The sequence below is a fragment of the Cydia strobilella genome, chromosome 16 (genome assembly GCF_947568885.1).
Source record: "Cydia strobilella chromosome 16, ilCydStro3.1, whole genome shotgun sequence".
NCBI lineage: Eukaryota > Metazoa > Arthropoda > Insecta > Lepidoptera > Tortricidae > Cydia > Cydia strobilella.
The window spans coordinates 9,789,400-9,816,635 of record NC_086056.1 but is presented as its reverse complement, the minus strand read 5'-3'; the positions used below and the strand labels follow the sequence as shown (position 1 = coordinate 9,816,635).

At 36.7% G+C, this 27,236-nt stretch overlaps 2 protein-coding genes and 1 long non-coding RNA gene across 4 annotated transcripts in view; 2 read left to right on the top strand and 1 right to left on the bottom strand.

Annotated features, from left to right (window-relative positions):
- Positions 1-237: 237 nt before the first annotated feature.
- On the top strand, positions 238-9,481 carry LOC134748294 (U3 small nucleolar RNA-associated protein 25 homolog). The gene is made up of 8 exons (XM_063683041.1): positions 238-808; positions 899-1,507; positions 2,080-2,322; positions 2,951-3,225; positions 5,560-5,715; positions 7,272-7,467; positions 8,127-8,303; positions 9,268-9,481. Exons 1-8 carry the CDS (start codon positions 344-346, stop codon positions 9,430-9,432), a joined length of 2,286 nt encoding a protein of 761 aa, XP_063539111.1. The 5' UTR covers positions 238-343; the 3' UTR covers positions 9,433-9,481.
- Positions 9,482-10,474: 993 nt separating this feature from the next.
- Positions 10,475-11,586, top strand: LOC134748335 (uncharacterized). The gene is made up of 2 exons (XR_010128403.1): positions 10,475-10,770; positions 10,813-11,586. It is a non-coding gene; the product is annotated as an uncharacterized LOC134748335 (long non-coding RNA).
- LOC134748322 (uncharacterized) overlaps positions 10,699-27,236 on the bottom strand; it is a 32,502-nt gene continuing 15,964 nt past the window's right edge. For both annotated transcript variants that reach the window (XM_063683089.1, XM_063683088.1), the window contains exon 2: positions 10,699-12,613. In XM_063683089.1, coding sequence (XP_063539159.1) covers positions 12,420-12,613 — 194 coding nt within the window. In that variant the 3' untranslated portion in view covers positions 10,699-12,419. The remainder of the gene's footprint in view (positions 12,614-27,236) is intronic.

Sequence of the window (27,236 nt, the reverse complement as noted above, 5' to 3'; positions counted from 1 at the left end):
ACCGCACCGCGACATTACGTAAATGGTTTTAGCTATGTTATCAGAAATGTTAAAACGTGTTTTTAATTTTGTCGCGTTGCGTATGGTCCAGTATGGTCTGTCCAATCTGTCAGTGAGTATTATATTCTTTGAATCTGTCCCTCAAAGGCGCACGCGTATAGCTCATCTATGTAATACTAGGTCTATGTCTCAAATGAAACTTCAAATGTCAAACCTCTCCTCTCCTGTCAAACGCACGTTTTCGGTCGGTTCCTCAACATTTGTCATCTGTACAAAAACTTGAAAAACATTGCTTTTTCTTTGAATTTTAAATATTTGATCTTCTCCAATTGTGGAATTCGAAATGGGTCGAGGAAAAGGAGGTAAGATTCATAAAAACAATAAGAAGCAACACACAAAACATTTCAAAAAGAAGGAGAAAAAAATTGAGGTTGTTAACAAAAAGGCTCTGTTTAACCGATACAAAAATAAGCAAAAGGTTGAAGAAGAGAACTTGAAGAAGGAGCAACTGGAACGAAAGCTAAAACAGCAGCAGGCGGTGTACTCGGAGAGCGAGGAAGAAGAAGATCCTTATGGAATGCTAGTTTCCTGTTTCAGTCAGCCAAAAAAACAAAAAGTTGTAATTGATAGTGATGAAAGTGATAGTGAACAGGAACCCGAACATGAGAGTGGCGATAAAGACATGGCCAGTGAACAGGGAGATATGGAAAGTGAGAATGGAGATGAAAATGGTGGTGGAGGTGATGACAGTGAACAGGATTCAGATATGCAGGATGAAGACGAACAGGGCAGTGACTTGGAGATAAAAGTGAGACGCTCCATAATGAAACTAATGAATGAATAATTTTAACTCATTAAAATTGAAAAAATAATTTAAAAAAATATTTTTTAATTGCAGGTAAAGTCTTCACACAAAGCTGAAAATGAGGAACAGGACTCTTCCAATGACCCATTTATCAAACACCTACAATATGAACTTGGGGAAGATCTCCTAGTCACTCTCTCAAATCCATCTCCAGAGAATTTGGACCAAGTTGAGAAAACATGGCCAATTCTTGGTAACATATCTGTAACTATACCGAAACCTGTCAAAATAAAAGCCAAAGTGAAACCTAAAATTTCTTTACTTGAAGAAAAACCTTCAGCTCCAACAGGCACTGTCCCACAAATAGCAAGCACAGATTTTAAACAGATGTTCATAAAATCGCAAATACATGGTAACATTGTGTCTGCGAATAAAACTAATTTAATCAAGAATGATTTGGAGCTCACTGAAGTGTTCACTCCTTTGCAGAGGGAACTCTTTGGCATAATGAATAACTATCAAGATCTCTACTACCCAGAGAGAACTTTAACTAATGCTGAAGAAATTCGCTTTACATACTGTTTGCATGTGGTCGACCATATGTTGAAGACTAGGACTAAGATTCTTCATCATAATTCCAAGCTTAGTAAAAAGACTGACCCTTCTGAGGAATATAGAGACCAAGGCTTAGTCAGACCAAAGGTAAAAAAATATATTTTATGAATTTCTGATGTAACTTTTTAATAATACACTATTTTATGATGCCTATTCACTTTCCTATTATTGCCCAAATATTCAAGTTGCATCTTTCATGTTTCATTATATGTAAATCTTGCATGGTTCGGAATCAGTGTAGGTCAATAAAAAGGATTGGAAGAAGTTGCCAGCAGCATGCTGAGATGGGGCCATTTCGTGACACTTTATTTTTACTAATTTCTTTTAATGTATTTCTTGTAATGCTATTGTCTGTGTGTTTACGAATAAAAACTATTCTATTCTATTCTAATATTTGTAGTAAGTGACATGCCACTGACAGGACTGAAATTTGTCTTATGCAACAATCCATTTCTATAAGCAATCTTATTGAGAATTCATTTGCAAATAGTACCTTTAGCAATTTACCAAGAATTTACCATATGCAAATTTAGGTCTGTTTTTTTATTCCGTAGACTAAAATGACGTTTCATGTGTAAGACATGACATTTCATTTTCATGACATTTTAGTCTACGGAATAAAAAAACAGAAATAGTTATACTGTTTATTTATTTTCAAGGTACTGATACTGGTTCCATTCAAAAGCGCAGCATACAAAGTAGTGAAGACCATTATGGACATCCTAGTGCCCAAGGAAGCAGGCCAGGTCGTCAATAAGAACCGGTTTGAGGAGGAGTTCACCGGCGGCGAGCTTGCCATGCCGCAGAAGAACCCTAAACCAGAGGATTATGAACTCATGTTCAGTGGGAATACTGATGACACTTTTAGATTAGCTATGACTTTAACGAAGAAAACATTAAAGGTAAACTGAAATAAAAAATATTTAATATATTTTAATAGAAAATAATTTAATTTGTTCTTAGGGGACATTGAAGGTAAGTGTATTAACCTAATAGATATTTCCAGGCAATGATTATTTAATATTGTCTTGAGGTGGTGATCGACAACATCTTTAAAAATAGTAGGTTAACATTATTTTTTGACCAATTTTAGAAGCTTGTTATTGTTAGAGGCTAGATAGGACATTTATTAATTTTATTATGAACAATAATGAGTCTTAATGTTATTAATTATTATTGTTTTTCATCAGAATATACTAGTTTGAAGTGACAAAACAAGAAAGTCCTCAATTGACTTGAATCGCGTATTATTCAAACACTCTCTGAACATCTCTAATAAAATAACCTGCAAGAAAAAAGTGTACCTACTGCTAGACTTCCTAGAGCCTCTGGTGTTGGGGGTGTCCATGGGCGACGGTAATCGCTTATCATCAGGCGATTTGTCTGCTCGTTTGCCTCCTATTACATAAAAAAAATATTGATGAAGGCTCTTCATACAAGAAACCTAATTCTTTAATTTTATTATTGTGTAATGGTAAAAAAACGTGCGGCCCACAATTAAACGTTTTATTTATTAACGTCTTGTTACAGTTGTACACAGATTTTTACTCATCAGACATCATAGTAGCTTCTCCCCTCGGTCTGCGCATGATTGTTGGCGCGGAGGGCGAAGAGGATCGCGACTACGATTTCCTGGCTTCAATAGAAATCCTGATCCTGGACCAGACAGATGTGTTCCTAATGCAGAACTGGGACCACTTACTGCACTGCCTGGACCACTTCCATTTACAACCGCAGAAGACGCGTGATACTGATTTCTCTAGGGTCCGATCATGGGCTATCAATGGCTGGTCTAAATATTACAGGTTAGTTTGATATAAGCGAATAAAATCAGACCTTCTTGCCTCACTAGCAGACTTGATCCTGGACCAAATGTCCACCATCCACTGCGCGGCCTGTACCACTTCCATTTACAGCCACAGGTTGCGCATGATACTGATTTCTTTAGAGTTAGAATGAGGGATAATATTAATGGATGGTCTAAGTATTACAAGAAATTTTTACACACCCAACAAAACCTACACATTCCAACCCCAATAGAAGGCAGAACTGGGAACACTTTCATTTACAAACTCGGAAGATGCGTGATTTTTCTAGGGTCACATCGTGAGCTATTAATGGCTGGTCTAAATACTACAGGTTAGGTTAGTTTCCAAATCCACCCCTTCTAGCTTTAACTGAAGTCCTGATCCTGGACCAGACAGATGTGTTCCTAATGCAGAATGGTACCATCTACTGTACTGCCTGGATCACTTGCATTTACAGCCCTGGGCCATGTGACGCGTGAATCTGATTTTTGTAGTCAAATCGTGCGCTATTTATTATTGGTTCGGATCGCATAACTAAAGTATCAATTGAACCGTTGGCCTTAGCTTAATATATACAAAGAGGATATAATAAGATAGAGTGGTACTGTCATAGTAAATTTTGTAACCACTGTAAATTCACTGCCATCTATCGACATACTTTAAAACTAAAAATGAAGATTTATAAAAATACGTTAAAATGTATTTAAATATGGATAAATGATTTATTTATTTCCATTAATAACTTTTAAATGGTTTTTACCCATGTTCTTTCACTGATATGCGTTAAAATTATAAGTAACAAACGAAACCGTCAACGCCCTCTATACGAGAATAGGCCAAAGCTAGTGGCGCCATCAGATCGAGAATAAAATTTTCGTGATTTTTGAGGCACGTTTTTTCCTTAGACTGTGGGACATCTATTACGGAGTTATATCTATCCTTGATATATATATATAAGGGTCAATTCATAACCGTCACAATTCAATTCTTACGTATATAGGTATATATCGCTGCCGCGTGCAAAGAGGGTGGTGGGGAAAGCCGAAACGATCACGGCGCTCGCTACGGCTAAAAATGAAACCATTGGGGCTGAGGGTTTACCGCGAAAAACGAACATCGAAATTTCGTTATCTGCCTCTGAGCGGTGAATGTCAATGTGATACCATAAGCATAAATGAATTCGGCATCCCCGATTTATACGGAACCAATAACAAATATGGCCTATCTAGTAGTTTAAGAGCCCATCAACGTGCGCACTAGCGCCACTGGTAAATAATTGTGATTATTTAAATTGAACGAAGATATTCAAAAAAGGGGGCCGCTACGTACTGTATTTTGTATTTAGGTACCTTTTGAATACAATTTAATATTTTTTACGTTGCTGGATTCGTCAATCTATGCGTCCAAAGTTAAAACGGCCGTTTTTGTTTTGAGTTCATAGATCGGGATTCGTCAATCTATGCGTCCAAAGTTAAAACGGCCGTTTTTGTTTTGAGTTCATAGATCGACGAATCCAGCATCGTAAAAACTAATTTAAAAAAATAAAAATATACATCCTAAAAATTTACATCAAAAATCTTGGGGCCTCCACTTCTTAAATCAATCCTTAGGTCCTAAGAACCAATCCTGCCAAAGGAAATCTTTGGTTCACGAAACGCCGTATTGCATCGGCTGCAACGGCCACTAGAATGGTTTATCCTGGCTAATTTTTACAAAACATTCTTTAATACTTATTCTAGTTTTTTTAGTTGCTCGTGACCAAAACGTGTCGTGATTATCGCTGCGCTAACCTTATTTTTATTATCGTCGTATGAGCGACAACCGGCCTATTCAGACATGTACAATGCGCTCTGTTAAAAATATATAGGTATATTATTATCGGAATAAACAGTGTATCTAAATGGTCAGCGCGATCTATTTATACTGCACTGAATAGCGGTCGGTATTAAGTGCTTGCCTGATTTATGCATTACATACTGTACCGAAAATATCTTGTTTATAAGATTTATGTTTATTTGATACGCGTCAGGCGCGAGTTCACGTAGACATATATTTTTATAGACAGTTTTACAACGACAGTCCAAACAGTACTAGGTTAAACGAAAAGCCCTGAAAAGAAGACATACATACTTAGAATTCTTTATGACTGATATTGTATTATGTATTAATTCCCGACACCGTTGAAAATCAGTCAGAAAAAGTTATTTGGATTTTGTTCTATTCATCCAATATACGACATATTTTACAAGCATGTCCGTTAACGTACCTATGTTGTGTGATCTACGTAGGTAGGTATATGTCTGTGGTGTTTGATTTAGATTATTTTTCCAGGCAAACGTTGATCTTCAGTTCGGTGGCGCTGCCGGAGATAAAGTCTATTCTCAACCATAAATGCCAGAACTACGCCGGCAAGGCGGTGGTCGCTAACCCGTGCGAGGTCGGCAGCATACAGCAAGTTTTATTGCAAGTGCCGCAGATATTTCATAGGTATTTATGAGTATGGAGACTATTTATAGAAATGTATTTATTTTAAACACGGAAGCTGACATGACGTGTGACTTGCCGTTTTATTGCTCGTGAAGTAATATGAACATGTTAAGCTAATTTAATTTCAGTCGGTACACTTTTCGGTATTTAGTCTATAAAAAAAATTTGGTAGGTGCTGAACTGAGACATTAGTTCACCGACCTTTCACCCAAGGTTTTTTTGAAATAGTCTGTTTGTCTCTCCCAGTCATGGGTAGCCGGAGCTAAGGCTTCTTTTCTCCTTTTCCACTTCTCTCTTGTCCTTGGGCCGAGAAATCCGCCCATTCCGTTGGAACGCAAAGTCTTGGAACCTTCCCTTCTCGGTTTGATGATGACCATTTTGGCCCATGTCTACCTACGTGCATCCGGCAGACATGTTCCGCCCAGTCCCATTTCAGTCCGGCGTCTTCTTCCCAACCATCCAACTTATACCCTATCGCGCTACCTAAATATACTCTGAAAACGTTTTAGATTAACATAAAATTCATAATTGTTTTTATATATATAGTTTAATCCTTTGACTGCCAAATAGGTATAGGTCAGCTCACGCGCGCGGCTACAGCACGAGGTTTACGCATCATCGTAGGCGATAGGCGTAGCTTTGAAAGGGATAATCACATAATCGTTATAGTATGCATTAAACTAATCTGTTAAACAAAAGCTATTGTTTCTTTTGTGTGTTCGGTCTGCTCCCGTGTTGGGCGCGTGGTAAAGCAACAATGACGTTTAAAAAGCGGCTGTATCATAGTTGTTTTAAGCTTCAAATCTATCTGCATGTAACATGTTTTGGCAATGTCGGCCGATCGACCACCTCAATATTACATAGATTTACACCTTAAGGGGCTACCTGAGGTTTTCATCGATTTTTGACAAGTTTTGAATCGTATCTCCTACTTTTGCACTACATATAGAATTATAAGACAAGCGGCTATCGGTTCTTCAATCTTTTATTTCCATTTTTGTCTACCGGATTGTGAAAAAAATTAATACTTATTTATTTATGATTGTTTTAAACATTGTCTAAAAAACACTTATTTCGTATCTCGATTGCTGTGAAAGATCTTACTTATACGAAATCTACATATTTGGGTTCGTCTTAGACGTCTCTAAAAATTTGTCTAAGGTTTTAATTTTAAACTAATTAACACAAAAGTTATGGCCAGAAACCAGTTTTTTGGCCTAAAATTGTTCAACTTTGATGCCAAATATTTCGAAAACAATGAACTTTGAAGTAAATATGGGATACTATATTGCTAAAATCCGTTGCTATTAATATGATAAGCTACAAAAAACATTACAAAACTAAGGGATTCAAATTGAGGGTCATTGGGGCATGGGATCCCCTTAACACTATCACAATATCGTTGCTTTTAAAAGGACGTTGTTGCTTTGCCACTTGGCTAATATGGAAGCTGACCGCTCGCATAAAATAAACAATGGCTTTTGTTTAACAGATTAGGGTAAGAGATTAAGGCCTAAAAATAATTTGAGAAAATTCATACTCTATTACTGTTGTAGGTTTAACGCAAGCAGTCCGCTGGCAGCGGTAGACGTCAGGTTCGAATACTTCGTGAAAGAAGTTCTGCCAAAGCAGCGGGACCCCCTCATGAGCCACACGCTGATCTATGTGCCCAGCTACTTTGACTACGTGCGGATACGCAACTACTTCAAGAAAGAAGATATCGGATTCGTGCAAATTTGCGAATATTCCAAGGTAAGTTTACTTTGCACTTATACACAAAATTTGGACAAGAAATATGTTGTTAAAATCGATGACGAAAATGAGGGTACAAAATGTGCTCCAGTATCTACGAACAGTAAGAACGAACCAGTTTGCAGTTGTACCATATGGAAATCTGGCTCGAAGGACCAATAATAAAAGACGTGCTTTATCACTTTCTTTAAGTTATAGCATTTTAGTTTAGTACGCATATTATTTGCTTCGCTGTTTTTTTAACGTAGCTTAGATTTGAATTAGAGGATGTTTGGATTTAAGGGTACACCCACCCTTGAGGAAAGCGCTGGTGGCCTAGCAGTAAGAGCGTGCGACTTTCAATCCGAAGGTCGCGGGTTCAAACCCTGGCTAGTGCTAATGAATTTTTCGGAACTTATGTACGAAATATCATTTTATATTTACCATTCGCTTTTCGGTGAAGTAAACTATCGTGAGGAAACCGGACTAATCCCCATAAAGCCTGGTTTACGCTCTGGGTTGGAAAGTCAGATGGCAGTCGCTTTCGTAAAAACTAGTGCCTACGCCAATTCTTGGGATTAGTTGTGGCATGAGCCGTGGCAAAAAAAACCGGGATAACGCGAGGAAAATGATGACCTACCCTTGAGGATGGTAATTTTATTATAAACAATTTGTTTTAGGATGGTAAAATAGCTCGAGCCCGAGATATGTTCTTCCACACAGAAGCGCACTTCCTACTGTACTCCGAGAGGGTGCATTTCTTCAGACGGTTCAGGATAAAAGGCATCCGCCACATCATATTCTACCAACCGCCGACGTATCCGCATTTCTATTCGGAGATGTGTAATCTTATGCAGGTACTTGTTTTCGTTCTAAGTTTGAATGCCCACATGCGAATGTAACTGTCTGTCTGTTACCTCTCCACGGTTAAACCGCTGATTTAGATAAAATTTGGTGTAGTATAGAGATAGTTTAATTTCGGGGGAAATACATCTTAGGATACTTTTTATCACGAAAATCATCATTCAACGCATACGATGTAGCGGGAAGAAGCTAGTAAAAATAAATTAACTTTCTATCCTCCTACACTAATAAAATTCTATTCGTAGAATAGCATATCGTTATGGGTTTCCGACTACTACTATACGACTATATCAACTGATTGGTTGGTTCAGTAGATAAGTACTTGTTTGTTTGAGTAGATGCGGTGAGAAATCTACGTAGGTGTTTAATAAATGTCACATTTTGACCTTTTAATTCACATTCATTCGAGTGCTGATTGTATCTAGTGGCGCCACTGTGGGCTGAAATTCGGCTCTCATAAAAAAAATATGTTATTTTCAATTTGGTTTCTATGTCAATGAGAGCCGAAGGTATTTTAGGTGAAATTAAACCTGATCTTGTTCATGTCATTGCCACAACGACGGCGCCCGATGCCGTCCTAGGGCCACCTGATTGTACGAAGCTTGTTTTTTTCCCCTAAAATTTGCATTTAGCTGCTAGCGTCAACACATTTGCCTTTTACCACCATTCACCATTCGTTCTTATTTTGAAATATTTAAATAACAACGGTTACACTCACGTGTAACCGTTGTTATTTAAATATTGGCAACATGTTTCGGACCCATCGGGGGTCCTTATCCAGGCTCGAGTTCTCGCGATCCAAACATGTCCAAACAACAACATCGAATGGAACATGTCGAATGGGTCCGAAATATGTCGCCGATAGCGACAAATAATTCACGTGGGTGTAACCGTTGTTATTTAAATATTTTAAAATATGTCTAACGAAAGTTTAATTTCGTTCTTATTTTGTTGTAGGAATCAAACCAAAACAAATACGGCGGCAGCGAGTTCAACATGTCCGTGACCACTCTAATGTGCAAGTACGACGCAGCGCGCGCCGCCTCCGTCGCGGGCGCCGCGCGCGTCGCCTCCGTCCTGCGCTCCGACAAGCCCGTGCACATGTACATCACCGGCGAGTGATCTTATGTTTTATTATTATGGGTTTAAGGTTCATTTTCAAGGTTTAACCTTGACGAACAGTGCTGAGAAGATCGCTGTTACGGATGTCTTGACTGGAGGCATCATAAGATATATTTTATGTACAGGATTTCGCCTAAGTGTTGCGTCAGCCAAACCACTACACATATACTTCACTGATGAATGACTATAATGCACTTTTCAAGGTTTTAAAATTTATTTCGATACTATGCATTTTTGGTCCTGTGCTGCGCGCTATGAACATTGCACATGTTTAAGTTTTTGAGATACAATATTTTATTATTTCCTATGGCGTGGACGACTTCCGGCTGGTGCATTAAGTAAGGTAGGAGTTTTCTTGAATGTAAGAAAACTAGTCATAATGTTTCTCCAATCGACTATTTTGTATAAATAAATAAAAAATAATTACTTATAATAATAATAATAATAAAATACTTTATTGTGCACTACAAAGAAAAATACATGTTACAAACAATGACAGGACATAAGTGAGTAGGTAACAACAGGCGGACTTATCGCTAAAAAGCGATCTCTTCCAGACAACCTTCAGATAGCGATTCAGTGGCTAGAAATAAGTTAATGGGCAGTGCAAAATAACAAAGGTGTAAAGTTTACAAATCAAATACCTAAGTATAAATAACAAACAATGAAAAATTAACAACATAAACTACATAAACTACATACACTCCAATTTTGACGTCGATTTAAAGAAAAAATAGTGTAAGTAGGTAAATATAATTTGTCCTTAGTTTAAGTTCAAATAAATTGTAATGTACATATGTACTTATATAATTATGAATATTATGATGTTTGACGATAATTATTTTAAAATACGTATAAGTTTGTGATACAAATTTGTATTGTGTTTTTATAATGAATAAACAAATTCTATTCTATTCTATTCTATATTATTTAAGCAACAATAATACACTACATAAACCTACACAAAATACATAAATACATAATGAGAATTCAAGCAAGAGAAGAATAACGACTAGGTAGCGTGAACAAAAAGAAAAATATATATGTGTAAGTGAAAGGACCAAGACTAAGAAAGAGATTTTAAATAGTGTTCTTTTAGAAGTTTTTAGAAGTTTTATTTATATGTTAAAATAGAAAATATAATTACATATGTTCAAATCAATCTAATGGTTTTTGTACAAAATAATAACCCTGGATATGCTGCTGTACCTACTATCGTATGGTCCAGGTAGTTGGAGTTTGAAGTAAAATAAACAAAAGTTTCAATATTATTTAAAAATATATTATACAATGAATTCTCTACTACAACACTGCTTGTACTTATAAATTACAGGACTTGTGAATAAAATATGCAATTTAACAGGTTGACGTACACACAAGATAAATAAAAACGTGTATAATGTCGCCTGTACGCACTTTGATATATTTTTTGCTATCGATAAATACAACGAATCGTCAGAAAAAAAGGATGGCAATACTAGTGTGATACCACTTCAATTTCTAGTAGCCAAAGGCGCTTAGCACCAAGCGGGCGGTACTCTTGATGTTACATAAGGCATTCGACTTTCGATTATTTTACTTTATTGCTCATGTTTATTATACAGGGAGTTTGATGGACGTATTGGATACATGGACACGTTTCGTGAACTTATGATACTTATTTCTACAGGCACTACAGACTTGGAAATAGTAAGACGTGATCTTATTCTAACAAGTAGGTATATAGCAGCTACTGTGAGGATATGTCAGACGATACACGCAAAGTAAATGAGATCAGCAACTTGGTCTAACACCGATAATATAATAAGGTTAGATGGGGGTAACAGAAACACTGGGGCAAAAGAACTGTTTCTCTTGCCCCGAGCATAATAAACTATGTCTCTTACCCCACATGACCTTAAATATGTGATTATTGAGTAAATAAATCTCTAAACACATTTGTTAACACTTAACACTAAGTATAAATTATTTTAGTAAATATCTGAAGTAATAACCTTCGTCTTATGCTAATTAGGCATCTAGGAAATTAACATGAATATCACTAGTAATCCGTCGTTTAATATTGGTGTTTGTTATCAGCCTTTAGATGTGATTGGCGTCAGTGACTAATTGACTATTTAGAAATCGCCGCTACTTTGAATTATGCCGCAATTATACTACTTTGTTCACCTAATGCAGCCTCCACATAGGTTGCCAGGCTTCCAACATTGTTTGCATGCGGCGATCAAATTAATGTACTTGCCGCATAGTTCTTGATTTATATTATGAGTTCAGTATCTTACCGATCGCTTATTTTTGCCACTTATTCAACCAATGTCAAATTCTGTTTTGTTACATGATTGTAGGTACAATTAAAAAATTGCTCCATGGTCAAATCTAGAATATTGCATGGACCGGTCCACACACGAAATAAAAAAGTTTTTAGCAAGGGAAGTACAAAGTTATTACCATGAGTCAATTTTTTTTTAATTAACGGCGATCCTTTATTTCAAGAGTCCTGTATTACTTATAATTAAAATACTATGAGTAACTACCCAATAAGGGTTAAGAACGGAATAGTGCAGTGCAGGCGACAGGTATAAATTGTATATACTGAACTAATGAAGCGACACAGTACCTAACGATTGAGGCACATGTCGAAGTTACGGGATGTGCCTCTCTGTATTTTTTTTAGAAAACATTGGTTCATCGAGGGCCTTCTTTTTCGGTATAAATACCTCAGTAATTGCACCACTGAACCACTGATTATAGATGCCTCTTGTATACTAGCTTTTTTAAGGTTTTATCACAATCTTAACCTTCTCACACTCATCAGATTATTAAGCTTGAGCCGTAGAAAAGTTTAAAATGTTGGCTCGTGTTTTATGCAACATAGTTCTTTAGTACCAAGTTTTGATTATCCTGTCGCCATCACTATACCAATTGGCTCTATAAATATTTGACGGTATGGGACTACATTCGATTGTTTATTAGTCTAAATTCGTTTGTCATGTGACGCTAGAATTGTCAGCGCGAACGCCGCTCGTCTTATTTTCGGAGAGACTAAAGGACTCTGTGGATAGGAGCGGCTCCGAGCTTGATACTGAGGAACTAGGGTCTGATGTTGTCTCAGTCACGGTGTCAGCTGATGGAGTAACTACTGTTGAGTTCAAGGCTTCGTCTACTGCGCCACCGCCTCTTCCTGTGAACAATGTGTTGCATTAGCTAAATTGCACTTGCCGAACTTATAGGAAAGAGGATCGTGGTTGTTTTTTATTTTGGCAGCTGCACATAACCCATGTGGGTTAATATATTTTGTATACTATTTTGTAAAAGCGTTTTTCTGCATTTTGAAACAGTAGTTTTCTAGTTTAAGAATCAGCATCAGGCATCTTGTTCTTTATTGCCAACAAAGCTTTGCTTTGCTATCGCTGTTTGATGATGATACCCGCGTTCACCTAAATCACTGGAGATATTATATAGCGTACAAACGATTGTAGATGCAGACCATCGCCAGCTATCTATACTATACGTCCTAGGTACAGTCGCCATCAGATATATCGGAGCGCCCGAGGGGCTCAAAAATATCTGAACACGCACCTAGCGCCTTGACAATAGAGGCGTGTTCAGATATTTGTGAGCACCTTGGCCGCTCCGATATATCTGATGGCGACTGTACTACTTATAACTTTATAACAGGACTCCTTTGTTTGTAGGTATAATAGGGTTTAAAAGTCCCGTAGATATCATTATTGTAATTCTCATAAGATTATTTTGCGTCTAAAAATGAAAATGATCCAGCTTTGTTATATATAATTGCTGAAATTAAAGAACCCTCTTTACATAATGAAGGCGAGGCCGACCAACTCCAGGCGGAAACTTTGTTGAATTCAATTATTTTCCTCGGGCTTAGTAAATTACGGAGAAATAAGTTTACCGAGATTTAGTGGTGGTAAAGGGCGACTACAAATTTGTAATGGTAATAAGTCATTTTGGCTTAGCTGCGACGGATTATACGAGTAGGACGGAGGTGTTTTATTGGAAGTGAATAATTTTGAAGATTAAACCGATTTTCTTACCTATTAGCAGCATTTTCAAGATATTTAATTTAATATCTTTCATCCCGGTTTTAAACTTTAGTAGGTAGTAAGTAGGTAGGTACCTACTATTTGCGCTTGTATACTATAAAAGTTAAGCTTAGAAATAAGTAAATTAAATGTGGAAAAAAGTTTTTTTTTTCTTATATAAAAATGTTGTCTTACTTTAGTTACCTATGCACTTACACATTTCATATGTTTCTTTAACACATATGAAATGTTCTCGACGTTTTCAGAATCTAATAAAAATATTTAGGTACGAGTAAAACAATGTGCCTATCAAAGTTTCATTTCAACATTCTAGCCTAGCATGTCGGATTCGAGCGCGATCTACATTTACTTAAATCGAGTGTTGACCTATCGAGCCTCCAGGCGACAATTAATCCCTGCACGAGATACCAATACCTGCTTAGTTCAACTTGCCACATGTGTTTTCACTAATTGAATTGTAACCTCCTAGCAGCGGATAATTTGAAACATGGTAGCGCGGCTACTGGCCGGTCACACAAAAGAGGTCTAGAAAAATAAATAATGACAACTTCAGTGTCATCAAAAACGTGATAAAAACTAACACGAAACCAAAGTAATACTCGGTAAAAACCTATTTAAAGTGCTCCACCAAGAAAGGATATCACCAGGCAGCCACCAGCAGAGGCCTCTGCCAGGAGCAGACCCGAAAACCATCCGGTAAGCCTACCTAAATCTTCTGGATTAATATATGTATAGTACAAATCACCAATTACAGTCCACTGGACTTACGTCACATGTGGGGTTTGCATTTTCCAGGTAAACTGGATTTATGTTTCTGAACAAATTACTGCCTATTTGATTTCCAAACGTTTCGTTTCTACTGTGGGGAAGTTCTCCAGTATAAGCTGACCCCTGTATTTGGAACAAGTAACGTAGTCGGTGGCAGAACTTTACTGGTTGTGGCGAAATCGTAGTTGTTTTAAACAGCCAAGTAGGTATTCGGCGGTGTTAACTGTCTCTGAGTTGGTTTTATGGCGCAGGAAATGTAGTGCAGATGCAGACATTGCAGACGCAATTACCTATTTAAAGTTCCAGTTGAGAATAAAAATATACTTTTGTAAATATTTAAATACGACATAGATTTGAGAGAGATGGGCAAAATGTAATCGACTAACGATTAACGATTAAGATTACAAGAATTAATTGCGACTGACGATTGAAAACGACGATTGATCAATCTTAGTTGTATAGAGTGCAACTAAATTAGTTGCCGATTGATCTCGGACAACTAAATTTTGTAATCGACTAATTAGTTAGACTATTTTCTCGCGACTAAAGTTAGAAGCAAATTGAATAGAATACCTCGGTATGGCTATGTTGACAGACTGATTAGGACATTTTAACGGATGTTTCAAAATAAAATAGTCATGTATTACTTACGATATTTTGACCGTTTCTAAGGAGTGAGATCTGTTCTCACTATTATTTTGCTACTAAAGTAGTGCATCTCTCTGAAATTGGATTAAATTTCTCTTATCTAAGGGTAAATAAGAACTGGGTACTTTGTGCATTAGTAAAATAACACTTAAAGAAACACAATTATATAAATCAAACTTTGTATATTAAATATAAAAGCAACCATGATATGTATTTAGTTAAACTATATGAGGTTGTTTTGTCACCGCGTGACACTAAAAAGAGTTTTACCATTGTCAGAGACAACAAAATATTGATAGTTTCTATGTCTAAGATTTACTCAGTACGTATAATTCAAAGTATTAATAATGCACCAACCTACTTTATTGTTTGCGATTTGTAAACAATGCAGTTTTTCGCTATTTGTCGTTATTACCAATATCATCATCATCATTGGCCACAGCATCTTTACAGATGATAGTTGCAGCGACTAGAGGTATTTGAGGAAATGTCTACAGTCTACATCGACTGCGGTGACTGTTAAGACCAATGGCTGATCGGCATTTCTTGCCGCACCGATCACAGATGTGTCTTGACTCCTGGGGTGGTCCAGCAGCTCTGCGAATTCGTTTCTGGTTAAGGTGATCCAACCAGAGCTCGTCGTGCTTTGCCATGCCTTCCCGCAGGTTACGACGCCACTCGGGTCTCATCTCCGCGCGTTCCTCCCAACGGTTAGTTGGAATGCTGAAGCCATTCATTTCGCGCTTACATGAATCCTTGAAGCGGAGAACGGGGCGACCAACCGGTCTCTTAGCTTCGGCAATCTGTCCGAGCATGACTTCACGTGGCAATCTGTCAGGGTCCATTCTATGAACGTGTCCCAGCCAACGGAGTCGTCAGGAGTATTACCAATATATCGCTATAATAATATTATGGCATTATTTGCATTGTCATTCAAGCATTTCAAATTAAACGTGTATACATAATTTTAGCTCAATTGGATGAAGATATCTGCTTCAAAATAAGTCGCAAAATTCTACCCAAACTAACATAGTTACAACATACGAGTACCTCCGTATGTTACATACATACGTACTTGTAGTTACATATTGCAAGATAAAAAATGCAAAACGACTACGTAGTTTTAATATAGATTTAATCGTGAAATTTAGTCGATTGAAACTAAAACTAATTTAGTTGTTAGTCGAACATTCTCACAACTAATTTAATCGCAACTAAATTAATCGCGATTAAAAAATGACGATTGATATTTTTAATCGATTGATTAGTTAACTAAAAGATTAATCGATTAATGCCCATCTCTAATTTGAGATCATAGATACAAACCAGTTTACGCTCTCTTTTAAATAAAATGCGTTTGGGTACGTATATAATTCTAGTACAAAATATAGCTACCCTATAAGTTCTCATTGGTAAATTTTAAGACGAAATCACACAGTAGGTACCATCGTCCACACTTACATTATTACAAAAGACATAAGGTCCACCGATGTTAAGAGTGTTGCTGTTTGTACACTTGTAGTCGATAACGCGTTTTTCCGCTTTGTAGCCGTCTAGCGGGTCGCTGGCAGTGAATGTGTTAAGTTTCGCTATGTCGCTCGACTTCACCGGATTTCCCTGTCGACAAAAGTCGCGTGATGGTGACCACTTGACCAGCTTGTCGACAGATATATTACATTATGCAAAGTCGAGCGATCCCGCTTGATATATCACTACGCTCGCTGTCAATTTCCGCAGAAGGTTTATTCTCTAGCTGCACTGCGACTTCGTTACGAGCTCTACGGCGTAGCTCGTTACGCAGCTTTGTAGGGTTCTGTACCTCACAAGGAAAAAACGGAACCCTTATAGGATAACTCGTGCGTCTGTCTGTCTGTCTGTCCGTCTGTCACAGTCTATACTGGACCAATTAAGTTGAAATTTTTTATACATATGTAAGTTTGTAACCCAAAGACGGACATGTAACGTAAACAAATAAATTTAAACACGGGGGCCACTTTTGGGGGGTAAATGTGGAAGTTAAAAAATAAAGTTTTTCAAACTATAACGTGTTACATATCAAATGAAAGAGCTCATTGTGAGAATCTCAAATATTTTTTTTTAATAATTTTAGGAGAAACAGTTTAGAAGTTATTCAAGAAAATAGGCAAAAAATTACCATCCCTTTATCTCTGAAACTAAAATTTTCTAAATAGGTCTAAAATTTTGAAAAAAATACACATAGATCTTTACCTATAGATCACAGGAAAACCTATTAGAAATGTGCAGTCCAGCGTGAATCGGACTTAATTACTTAGTTTTTGATCCGACCCCTACGGGTTTTTTAAAGACATTTCACTCACGTTTCACATAAAAAATACATTTGTTTAAATTGTGTAATGTACGGAACCCTTGGAACGCGAGTCCGACTCGCACTTGGCCGGTTTTTTTATAGCAATCGCTTCCAGAATCGCGACGAAAACTTTATACAGCATTACGTTTTTAGGGTTCCCTACCCAAAGGGTAAAAACGGGACCCTATTACTAAGATTCCACTGTCCGTCTGTCTGTCCGTCTGTTCGTCACGAGGCTGTATCTCATGAACCGTGATAGTTGAAATTTTCACAGATGATGTATTTCTGTTGCCGCTATAACAACAAATACTATAAAGTACGAAACCCTCGGTGGGCGAGTCCGACTCGCGGTTGTGACGCACGCGGTCGATTCGATCTAAAGATTAAGTGGAGTCCAGAGGGCCTACCGCGAACCACGTTCGAGGTGCTGCCTCTCTGTCGCACTCGTAAATTCAGTGTGACAAGGAAAAGCAACACGTCGAACGTGGTTCGCGGTAGGCCCTCAGATGGGATGATCAAATCGACCGATTTAATCAGAAATGAAATTGGCGTCAATCTCCAATTTAATCACCAATTTTAGATTTATGCTGATATTTGAGCCCACTAAATAAATAAAAATGCCCCCAAACGAAAATGTCAAACTAGCATCACAAAATTGCTATTTATTCTTGCGCCCGTTCCTCCATTTTATCGGTAATATCTGTCATAATCGGCGATCGAAATTGGCGTTTGCGTCCGCACGGCCTGGTTTGATCGGACAATTTAATCAGATTGTCCCGTCTAGACTGGGCTATAGATAATCCAGGAGGCCTATTCTGATTGTAAACAAGTTATGAATTTGGTCTGAACAAATTTACAAATCTAGATCAAATTAATAACCGGTTATTACAATCAGAATACGCCTCCAGTATCCTTACCACAAGTTTGCATTATGTATTCTAGTTACGTAGGTATGTGAGGTTACGTTATAGGTACGTACTGTACGTAGCGCTGGTTTTTCCAAGAGTTTTGACTCGCTCGCAGTCACAAACTTTTCTCCTAGTAGAATCAATAGGCCCCTCTCACACATAAACCAACATATTATGAAAAAGCCCAGATACTGTGAACTATGTTTTCTAAGCTTTTAACTTGACACGATTTCTGATATTGCTGGCGTGAGTGGCGTGTAAGTCACTACGTCATAGTCTGCAATCAATCATCACGGGTGCGATTCACAATGCTTGCCGACGTGTGCTAGGACCACTATAAGCCTTACTTATTAGCCTTGATTACACGTATTTGTTAAGCACGGTCTGATAAGCACGGTCTTAGGGTGGAATTGTAGGGGGTTTGAATAGGGAATGCAAAAATCGGACCAAATTGAAAACCGGTTATTTAACGAAAACCAGGAGCAAAAACCGGTTAACCGATTAAACACTGTTTTTTTTCTTCGAAAAACATTGTGACACTACATCTCTGTGTATTTTTTAGGGCTTTAGGGTTCTAACTTGATGTCCTGTCTTACTTTAATCAATTTCCATTAGTGCATATAAATACCACAAGAATAAAAACCACATTTTTTTGGTAGGTTAACTACTTATAGTTGACTAAATAACATCTTTTTGTTATTTTTGATTGCTGGTTAGTTATTTATTTTATTTATTTTTTCCTGCCTTCTTTCACGACACGACCATATCGCCCGTATCATAAATATCATAATGAACTTGCTGCTCAAGCGTGCATCTAACGTCACATTTACAAGAAATTTGTTTATTTATTTAAGCTGATGGCTATTTAAACGTTTGATTGAGAGAAATCTCGTCTGCTTCTTTTTATTTAGACCAAATATTTATCTCCTTTTAAATTTAATATCCCGGTCCTTTTAAAAGATGGGTAGGAGACAAGCCTGTCATGAAAATTAAATCGTTTTTGCATATGTGAGTAATCTTTTGTATTTGTAATGCCTGGTTCACATCTTTTCCAGTGGCTTTCCAGTCCAGTGATCGAATCCAGCGCTGGAATGCTACTGGAATAATATGAATTGGCACTGGAATATAAACATTAAAAAATAGTGTAGTCAGCAAATCCAGTGCTAAATTAAACGTTAAATAAAGAACACGTTGTCGTATTGTTTTTTAGGTAAAAGTCTCCATAAATTCACTGGATGATGAAATTGACTGGACTTAATGTAAACGATTCGATCCATTCCAGCACTGGTTTCGGTTACTGGACTGGAACGCTACTGAAATAGATGAGAACGCGGCATAAACTTATTTTAAATCCTGCACGAGTCTGATTGGCACATAGGTACATCTAAGTTAGCACAAGCTAGTTCAAGTTAAATTTATTATAAATGTGTAACCGACTAATTTGATAAATTTGATCCTCATCGATAAATTACAGCTTCGCTCATTATTTCATCTTTGAACATAACAAACTGCTGTTTTTTTTTATCACGGATACTTTTTCTCCCTACCAAAAGTTTTGTATTAATAAAACGGTAGGTATTCTAAACCACTCACTATCAGGAATTGTCAAGGTAATAGGAAACTTATAAATCAATGAGGAATATGAGGATGGCTTAATCGACGGCATTGAAAAATAAAAAAATACTACGTTACGATTATATTCTATTTTTTTTATTTTACGCTATTATATGCCTATTTAGGTAGTTTTATGAAATAAATACTATTTCGGTTATTAACCGGTTAGTAGCTCCAAAAACCGGTTTTTAACCGAGGCCAAAAAGTTTCTGTTCTGTTCTGCTTGCCGGTTTTTCGGTTAACAGGTTTGCAAACCCTAGTTTAAAACAAGCATACAGACGCGTATTGCATCAGCGTATTGTATTGTAGACGCGCATTTTGGTGAATAGACATAAAATTGGCACAATTGAGATGTTTACGCATCAGTAATTTGATGGGTGGGTCAGCTAAATGTACAAGGTGATTTGTAATCCGACGTATTGTTTGAAAAGGTATCAATGTGCAATGATTTACCTAAGTCAAGTAGGGATCTGAGTTGAGAGTGTATTTAGGACTCCGTAACAAAAAGGTTAAAACGAACTAAACGAATCCTTACGGTGCGACTGTCTGTATGTTTTTCAAGATCTAAAACAATAATACTAGTAAAAATATTTAGAATACCTATTCCTACTATGCGTAATATGCGCTTCCACATTGCAATCAATGAGCGATATGCGTTGTGGATACTGATCTTTTGACTTGAAGTTCAGTAGAAAGAATATAACATTTGCGGCTCTTTGAACTTCCTTAAACTGGGTGATTTCTACTACTGCAGTTGGCTCTTCTTCTCAAAAGTTTGCCGACCCCTGCCATAGGCGCCATAGCCAATACAACGCGAGTAAAATTATTCGGTGTCGGTAACTATTCAGCGCTTTTCTCTATTCTCGGTAATTCGGCCGAATTCGTTGGTGATTTATGTGTTAATAAACATAATCGGCAGTAAATAGCCGAATGCTCAATGCTGCTTATTGTACCAAATGCTATATTTAAACATTAAAACGCCGCACTGTAAATCGAGTAGAATAACAAAGCTGGACAATATTCATTTTAAGTTTTCAGTTCTGAAGCCAGTAGCAAGTCTTTTTACCATTTTTCAACTGTCCGTCTGTCCGACCGTCCGTCTTTCTGCCCGTTTGGCGATATGTAAAAGGCATACATATACATATACAGTTGTGTGCAATGTAATAGGCAATTAATAGCAGTCAATAAGAAAATGAAAATTAGATTTAAACCATAACTTTAGATCAATTATATTGGATCTTTTTTAGGGTTCCGTACCCAAAGGGTAAAAACGGGACCCTATTACAAATCAACAACAAAGTCCGAATGATGGACTACTACCTATATATAGTACACTGAGACGAAGATCGTCTTATATTGGAAGTTTTTTTTTTCTGGATGACATGAGTTTAGATGTAAAGCTTTGATTGGAAATAATAGGCAGAATACTAAATTACAATTATAGTACCTACACAATTGTATTTATTCATAGGATTCTACATTTTTATAAGAATTTCCGCGAGTTAGTAAAAAAGCCGGTTGTATGATATATTTTTTTTACTTCGAATATTATTTAAGCAAAGGTAACAGCTAATTTTGAAACAATGTCAAGTAATGTAGAAGAATTATAAAAAAAAGATTTAATATAATGTATCTAGTTATAGTTTTCCCCTTATTTTCATTTTCTTATTGACTGTTATTATATTGCACACAACTGTAATCAGAAACAACAAGTAATATGCATAAAAATCAAATTTAAAACATAAGCGTTGCTTGCTACGAGTATCAACGCACGGCAGCCGAAAGTGTAATAATAAAGTTACAAGTCTGTTTTTCCTCGCAAGTGTGTTGGAAAACTTCGTATGAAACATGTGTGCATTGATCAATCCAATCTCGGTACAATACCGCCTCGGGTGTAATGACCAACATAGCACACTTATATCATGAATATCATGATATACTATTAAAATATTTATAAAATCGGGCATAACCCAGTTATCTGGACATCGTCAATACTTTTATTAGCAGACGGGGAACGCAAGTTGTGCAACGTGTTTAACCCACCTCCAAGCTCCAAGTTTCTAACTATGTAATTTTGTTTGAGCTGATAAACATCTGCCTAATTAGTTTATTTATATACATAATTACGAATTTTAGTCATTAACAATCTCTATGTTCTAAGCATGCTTCAAAGTATCTTTTTCTTGCGTAATATTACTGTAAGTAATAATTATTACATATTTTCATTCATATGGTCGCAAACCTTAATTTTTGACCCATCTACGGTTCAAGCTAATTTGGTTGTCAATAATAAGATACTAAAACGCTATGACATCTCCAATGTCAAGTAAACACTAAATGGCTCAACGGCTCAACAATTAGGTTGTGATGCGTACAGTAGTAAGTTACTATATTAACATAATGTGACCAGTTTTAACAACTTTAGGATCCTGTTTTTTTATTTATCTAAAAATTTAAATCTGGCAACAAGGCCCATATTACAAATACCTTACAGACTAACATATATGCATTTTATAAACTTAAAAACTAAACACTATTTAGGCGTCAAAACGGCGTGGCTCCGTTGAATCGTCTGCTCTTGTGTCGGATTCGGCAGCTTGCCCTGGAACCTCCGAAACACGACAGAAGTCGACAGAAGTCGAAGAGTATTGGTAATAATTGACAGACTGTTGTCATGACAGTACAAACAGCAACACTGTTAACTGTACATCGGTGGACCTTATTACAAAAGGCATAGGGTCCACCGATGTACAGTAATTAACAGTGTGGGCGATGGTACTGTCTACTGTCTACCAAATCCCAGAGGCCATTTTGAATTGAAACTTATATTTTGATATCAAAGTGATGTTATTTTGCTATCATTCGCGTGTGCATTTCGCACCTACTTTTTCGTATTTAATGTACAGCGAGGTTCGAAATTGCATGGAGGAATTATGAATGAAATTCATAACTCACTGTACATGTGCCTACTTATTGGCGCGAGCGAGACGCACGGGCAAATGCATAGACCTAGCATTACATAGTGTGCTATACGCGTGCACCCCTGACGGACAAAACATACAAAAACGCGTTTTAACATTCCTGACAACATACCAAAAACAGCCTACGTAATTTGGTCGGGTTCATTGTTACCCACCATTAAAACCTCAGAATAATGACTAAAGCAAAGAAGCCGGGCAAAAATAAAAGCTTGGTAAAAGATATCGTATTCACAACACGTTATTACTTTTTGTCTATGAGTGAGTGAGACAACAATCCGCAAGTTCTTTCGTTTTTTTCAGTATTGTCATAAGATGAACTGAGGGAAATGTCAAATGGTCCTATGTGGTTCTATAATATAATCCAGCCAAATAAAATATATGTTCGTTATTTCACAGGTAGGTGTCAACTGTAACAACTTGACATAGTCGTATTATTTTAGTTGAAATATTTCGGGATGTTTCAGCGGTCATCTTGGTTTATTTTAATTATATTGTTGCTATTCCTGAAAGATTGTTGGAAAACGTGCTGAGTTTTTATTTGTAATGGTTTGAAGTTCCCTTTGTGATAATGTCTTGTGTGATCGAGGGCTGTAAATCGCATACAGGAAGAAAAGAAAATACGCATGAACCGATAACCTTTAATCGGTGAGTTTTGTTCAATTTTGAAGAAATTAATTTATAGGACCTGACCCTAAACATAGAAATCGATATGTTGTTTATGTAATTATTACTTGCATTCAAGTCTATATAGATTTTTGCATATATTTTCGAACTTTTCTGCTAAGTATGAAAGGTTATATTTTTAGCATAGTGATGTATCGACCTCGGATCAATAACCTATCGACATTTACAGCTTTCTTATAGTTTGGCCCAGGACTGTCTTATTTTAATTGATGAGTACAGTCAAGGGCATACATATATATACATTCCCAAAGTCTCAAAAATATGTGTACGCTCAGACAATAAAATCGTGTTCACATATTTTTAAGCCATTTGTCTGGATCGATATTTTTGCCTTCGACTGTACCTATAGTTTTCTTTGTTCTTACTTACTGACAGATTGTGTTTGCCAGACTATAGTTTAATACTAAAAACCGGTCAAGTGCGGGTCGGACGCGCGCATTAAGGGGACCGTACTTTTTAGTATTTGTTGTTATAGCGGCAACAGAAATACATCATCTGTGAAAATTTCAACTGTCTAGCTATCACGGTTCATAAGATACAGCCTGGTGACAGACAGACGGACAGCGAAGTATTAGTAATAGGGTCCCGTTTTTACCCTTTGGGTACGGAACCCTAATAAAAAAGACATTAATGATCATTGATGAATGTTCCTTTTATTAATATTGTTGGTCACAAAACTCAACTTTTTATTTCAGATTTCCAAAGGACGAGGAATAGGGGATATTACTGCAATGTTCTGCCACCAGAGTGCAGCACTAGCTTTTTTAGTGCACCGTAGAGTAACTTATTCATACTGTACTTTAACAGGTTTTTGACAAGTTTTCAGGGGACCTACCGGAAAACTCGAATCCGAAATTTCGTTATCTAGCTGCCTCTTTATCGCTCGAATACGCAAGAGTGACAGATGTTGGATAACGAAAGTTCGATTTTCTTGTTTCGCGATAGACCCTCAGATTGTGATAGTGGCGCCACCTACGCCGAGTTTCGCGTAATATTCCCTATTATTAAATAAAAAATATATATTACACGCACGTTTTTTTTTTCATTTCCTATTTGGTACAGTCAGCTGCAGAGAAAAGGTACCCCACGTCCATACTAATTTACAGAACTTTGTATGCAGGGGGGGTGCCTTTTCTCTGCAGCTGACTGTACATGACTAGAAACTATACTTAGTCTTTTAGCATTAGAAAAAACGGTAAACCATTTCCACGTGTCTTTTTATTGACAAGTTTTTTTTATAAATATAGCAATATTTTACTTATGAAAGCAAAAGTATGTAAATGATCGTATATTATATTTGTTGTGACTTATTTTCAAAGTGTTTTTCGATAAAACGACACGTTAAGATCGCTCGCCTTCTTTCTAATGATAAAAAAACGAGAGGTATAGTTAGACGGTTCTGAGTGGTAGACTGCAAATGAGATAAAAGCTATATTAGGTACATGCATTAATCCTCATATCAGGCGGCTCTTTGATTCCAAGGATTGCATAATTTTTATACTTTTTAATGATTTTTTGAATATGAAAATTATAAAAAGTATAAAAGTTATGCAATCCTTGTATTCCACGCATTTCATTTCATTTCATTTCAACGAGCCGCCTGCTACAGATTTCTTGAAATTGCCGCGTTTTTTCAGGTTCAACTTTCATTAGCCAGACTATTATCAATTTGCCAATTTCGTGATTATTCTTTTACACGGCACATAAACTTATGCATAATTTATCGATATAAAAAGTCGACACAGTTACATCCCTAGCAAATTATCAAACTTATGACACCGTACGTAAATGAGAAATAACAAGCATATATGCATCTCTTTTCGGCACATTATCTAATTCGTAAGGAAGTAAAGTACGGGTATACATATTTGCGAAGCATTTTTGCCCGACTTCTATGCTTTAGTCATTATTCTGAGATTAAAACAGTGGGCAACAAAAAACAAAAACCGTCTACGTCACTTAGGACTTTTTAGAAGTAGGCAGAAAGGACTCCTACTGAAAGTTCCATAAGAGCATCTCGTTCGGTCGAATGGGGGAGGGGCCATTTCCTCTCTATATTATTGTACCTCTAGGGCCTCTAGGCTCTATGGGCAAATGTAAGTTCGTATTGGCCTCCTGTATAATTATTTGCTAGAATCATTATTCATTATACTTTGTTCATGGGTTATTTTTATGGGACCTGAAATTGCATACCTATGTTTATACATATGTGTTTCAGCATTAGTTTAAAGATGGAAAGTCATTTCAATTCGTTTTTGATACCATTATGCACATTCTTCAATATGCAATAGTAGGTAACTATAGGATGGCCCAAAATACGTTGAGGATATTATAAGTAAAGATTTTTTTTAGTTTAATAACTTTAGTTTTCATTTTGAATTCCATTTTGTAAAAGTCGTTTAAGTGAGAAAAAAAAATCGTAAAAAATCTTTGTAAACGTTTTGTTGGGCCAACCTTTAATTTAGATATTTTAATAGCTGACTGTACCTGCTTGTTTGGCAGCAAATTTGAGGGAGCTTGGATTATTCCAATCCGGACATGAATGTTTGACCCCGTACGTGTCTGTTAAGTATCATCATTATGTATTCCGCTCGGCCGTCGCCCATAATTGAGAAAACGAAGGAATAAAGCGCTTGGCTAAGTATCTCCCTTACGTAATTCGCCCCAGCGGCGTAATGAGGCTTAGCTGAGCCGGAAGGTACTTCACGGCTGGACACGCAGTGCTATCATTATCGCTAGGTAAGTTTTAGTGGATTATCTTACTATTAGAAATTCCATTTGCTTGATTAGACATGCTGCTGTTTAAACATTAAATTAGCTTAAACAAAAATTAGCTTAAACAAAAAAAAACGAATATCATCAAGTCAATAAAGTCAATTGTATGTTTTTACTTAAAGACTTATTGTTTAATTTTTTTTATTGAAACCTTAATTTATTATCCTCTTTACCTAAGGGTGAATTATTTAGAACTTCCCAAATATTATATAATCGATAATTTAGCTTAGATATACATACTTACAATTAGTACGTATGTATAGTGTATTGAGTGCTTTTTGTTCTCTGAAAGTATTATGTTATGTTATGCTTGAATCGGTTCTAAGGATCGATTATAGTTGATTGCATTTTTTTATATTATTTAAATGCATGTAATACCATCGTCACAAGCGTAATAATAAGTTGTTTTAACGTTCACTGTCGGTTTGTTCAAGTTGTTGTACCAAAATAAAACGCCCTAGGTACATACGTCTCTTTGAAGATCATTTTACTGGGCAGTTCACCTACCGTCAAATGGATGTTTTCTTTGTTTAGACGTTTCGATCTTATATTTGTTTTAAAGAACGGGTCGTTAATCGTTAACGAATATTTTATGTGTCCGTAGCACTGTTTCATGAATGTCTCGTAAATTTTACGCGTTCTGTCGTTAAAATAGTGTTTGATAGATCCGCACTTACTTGCGCCCATAAAATTCCGATATCCATAAAGTTATCGGCCACAAAAATTACACTTAGTTTTTTTCGGTTAGACGTTCATTCCTGTAAGCTTGCAGAAGTAGCCCAACGGGGGCAGCGGGCGCGTGGGTGTGGGGGCAATAGAAAATAATAGTGGGTTCACCCGCCCCCCTACTAAACATAAGTATAAACGTGTCATCTCGGAATTGTGAAATGAATACATTTAACCTTTCGAGCCAGCGAAGCATCGGGAAAGGCGGAACTGTGCCTAAAGATAGCTGACCCGGCTGCCTAATTTGGTAGTGCTTGTATGAATGAAGGTATTAACCCGGAAACGAAAATATACTTGTTATAGG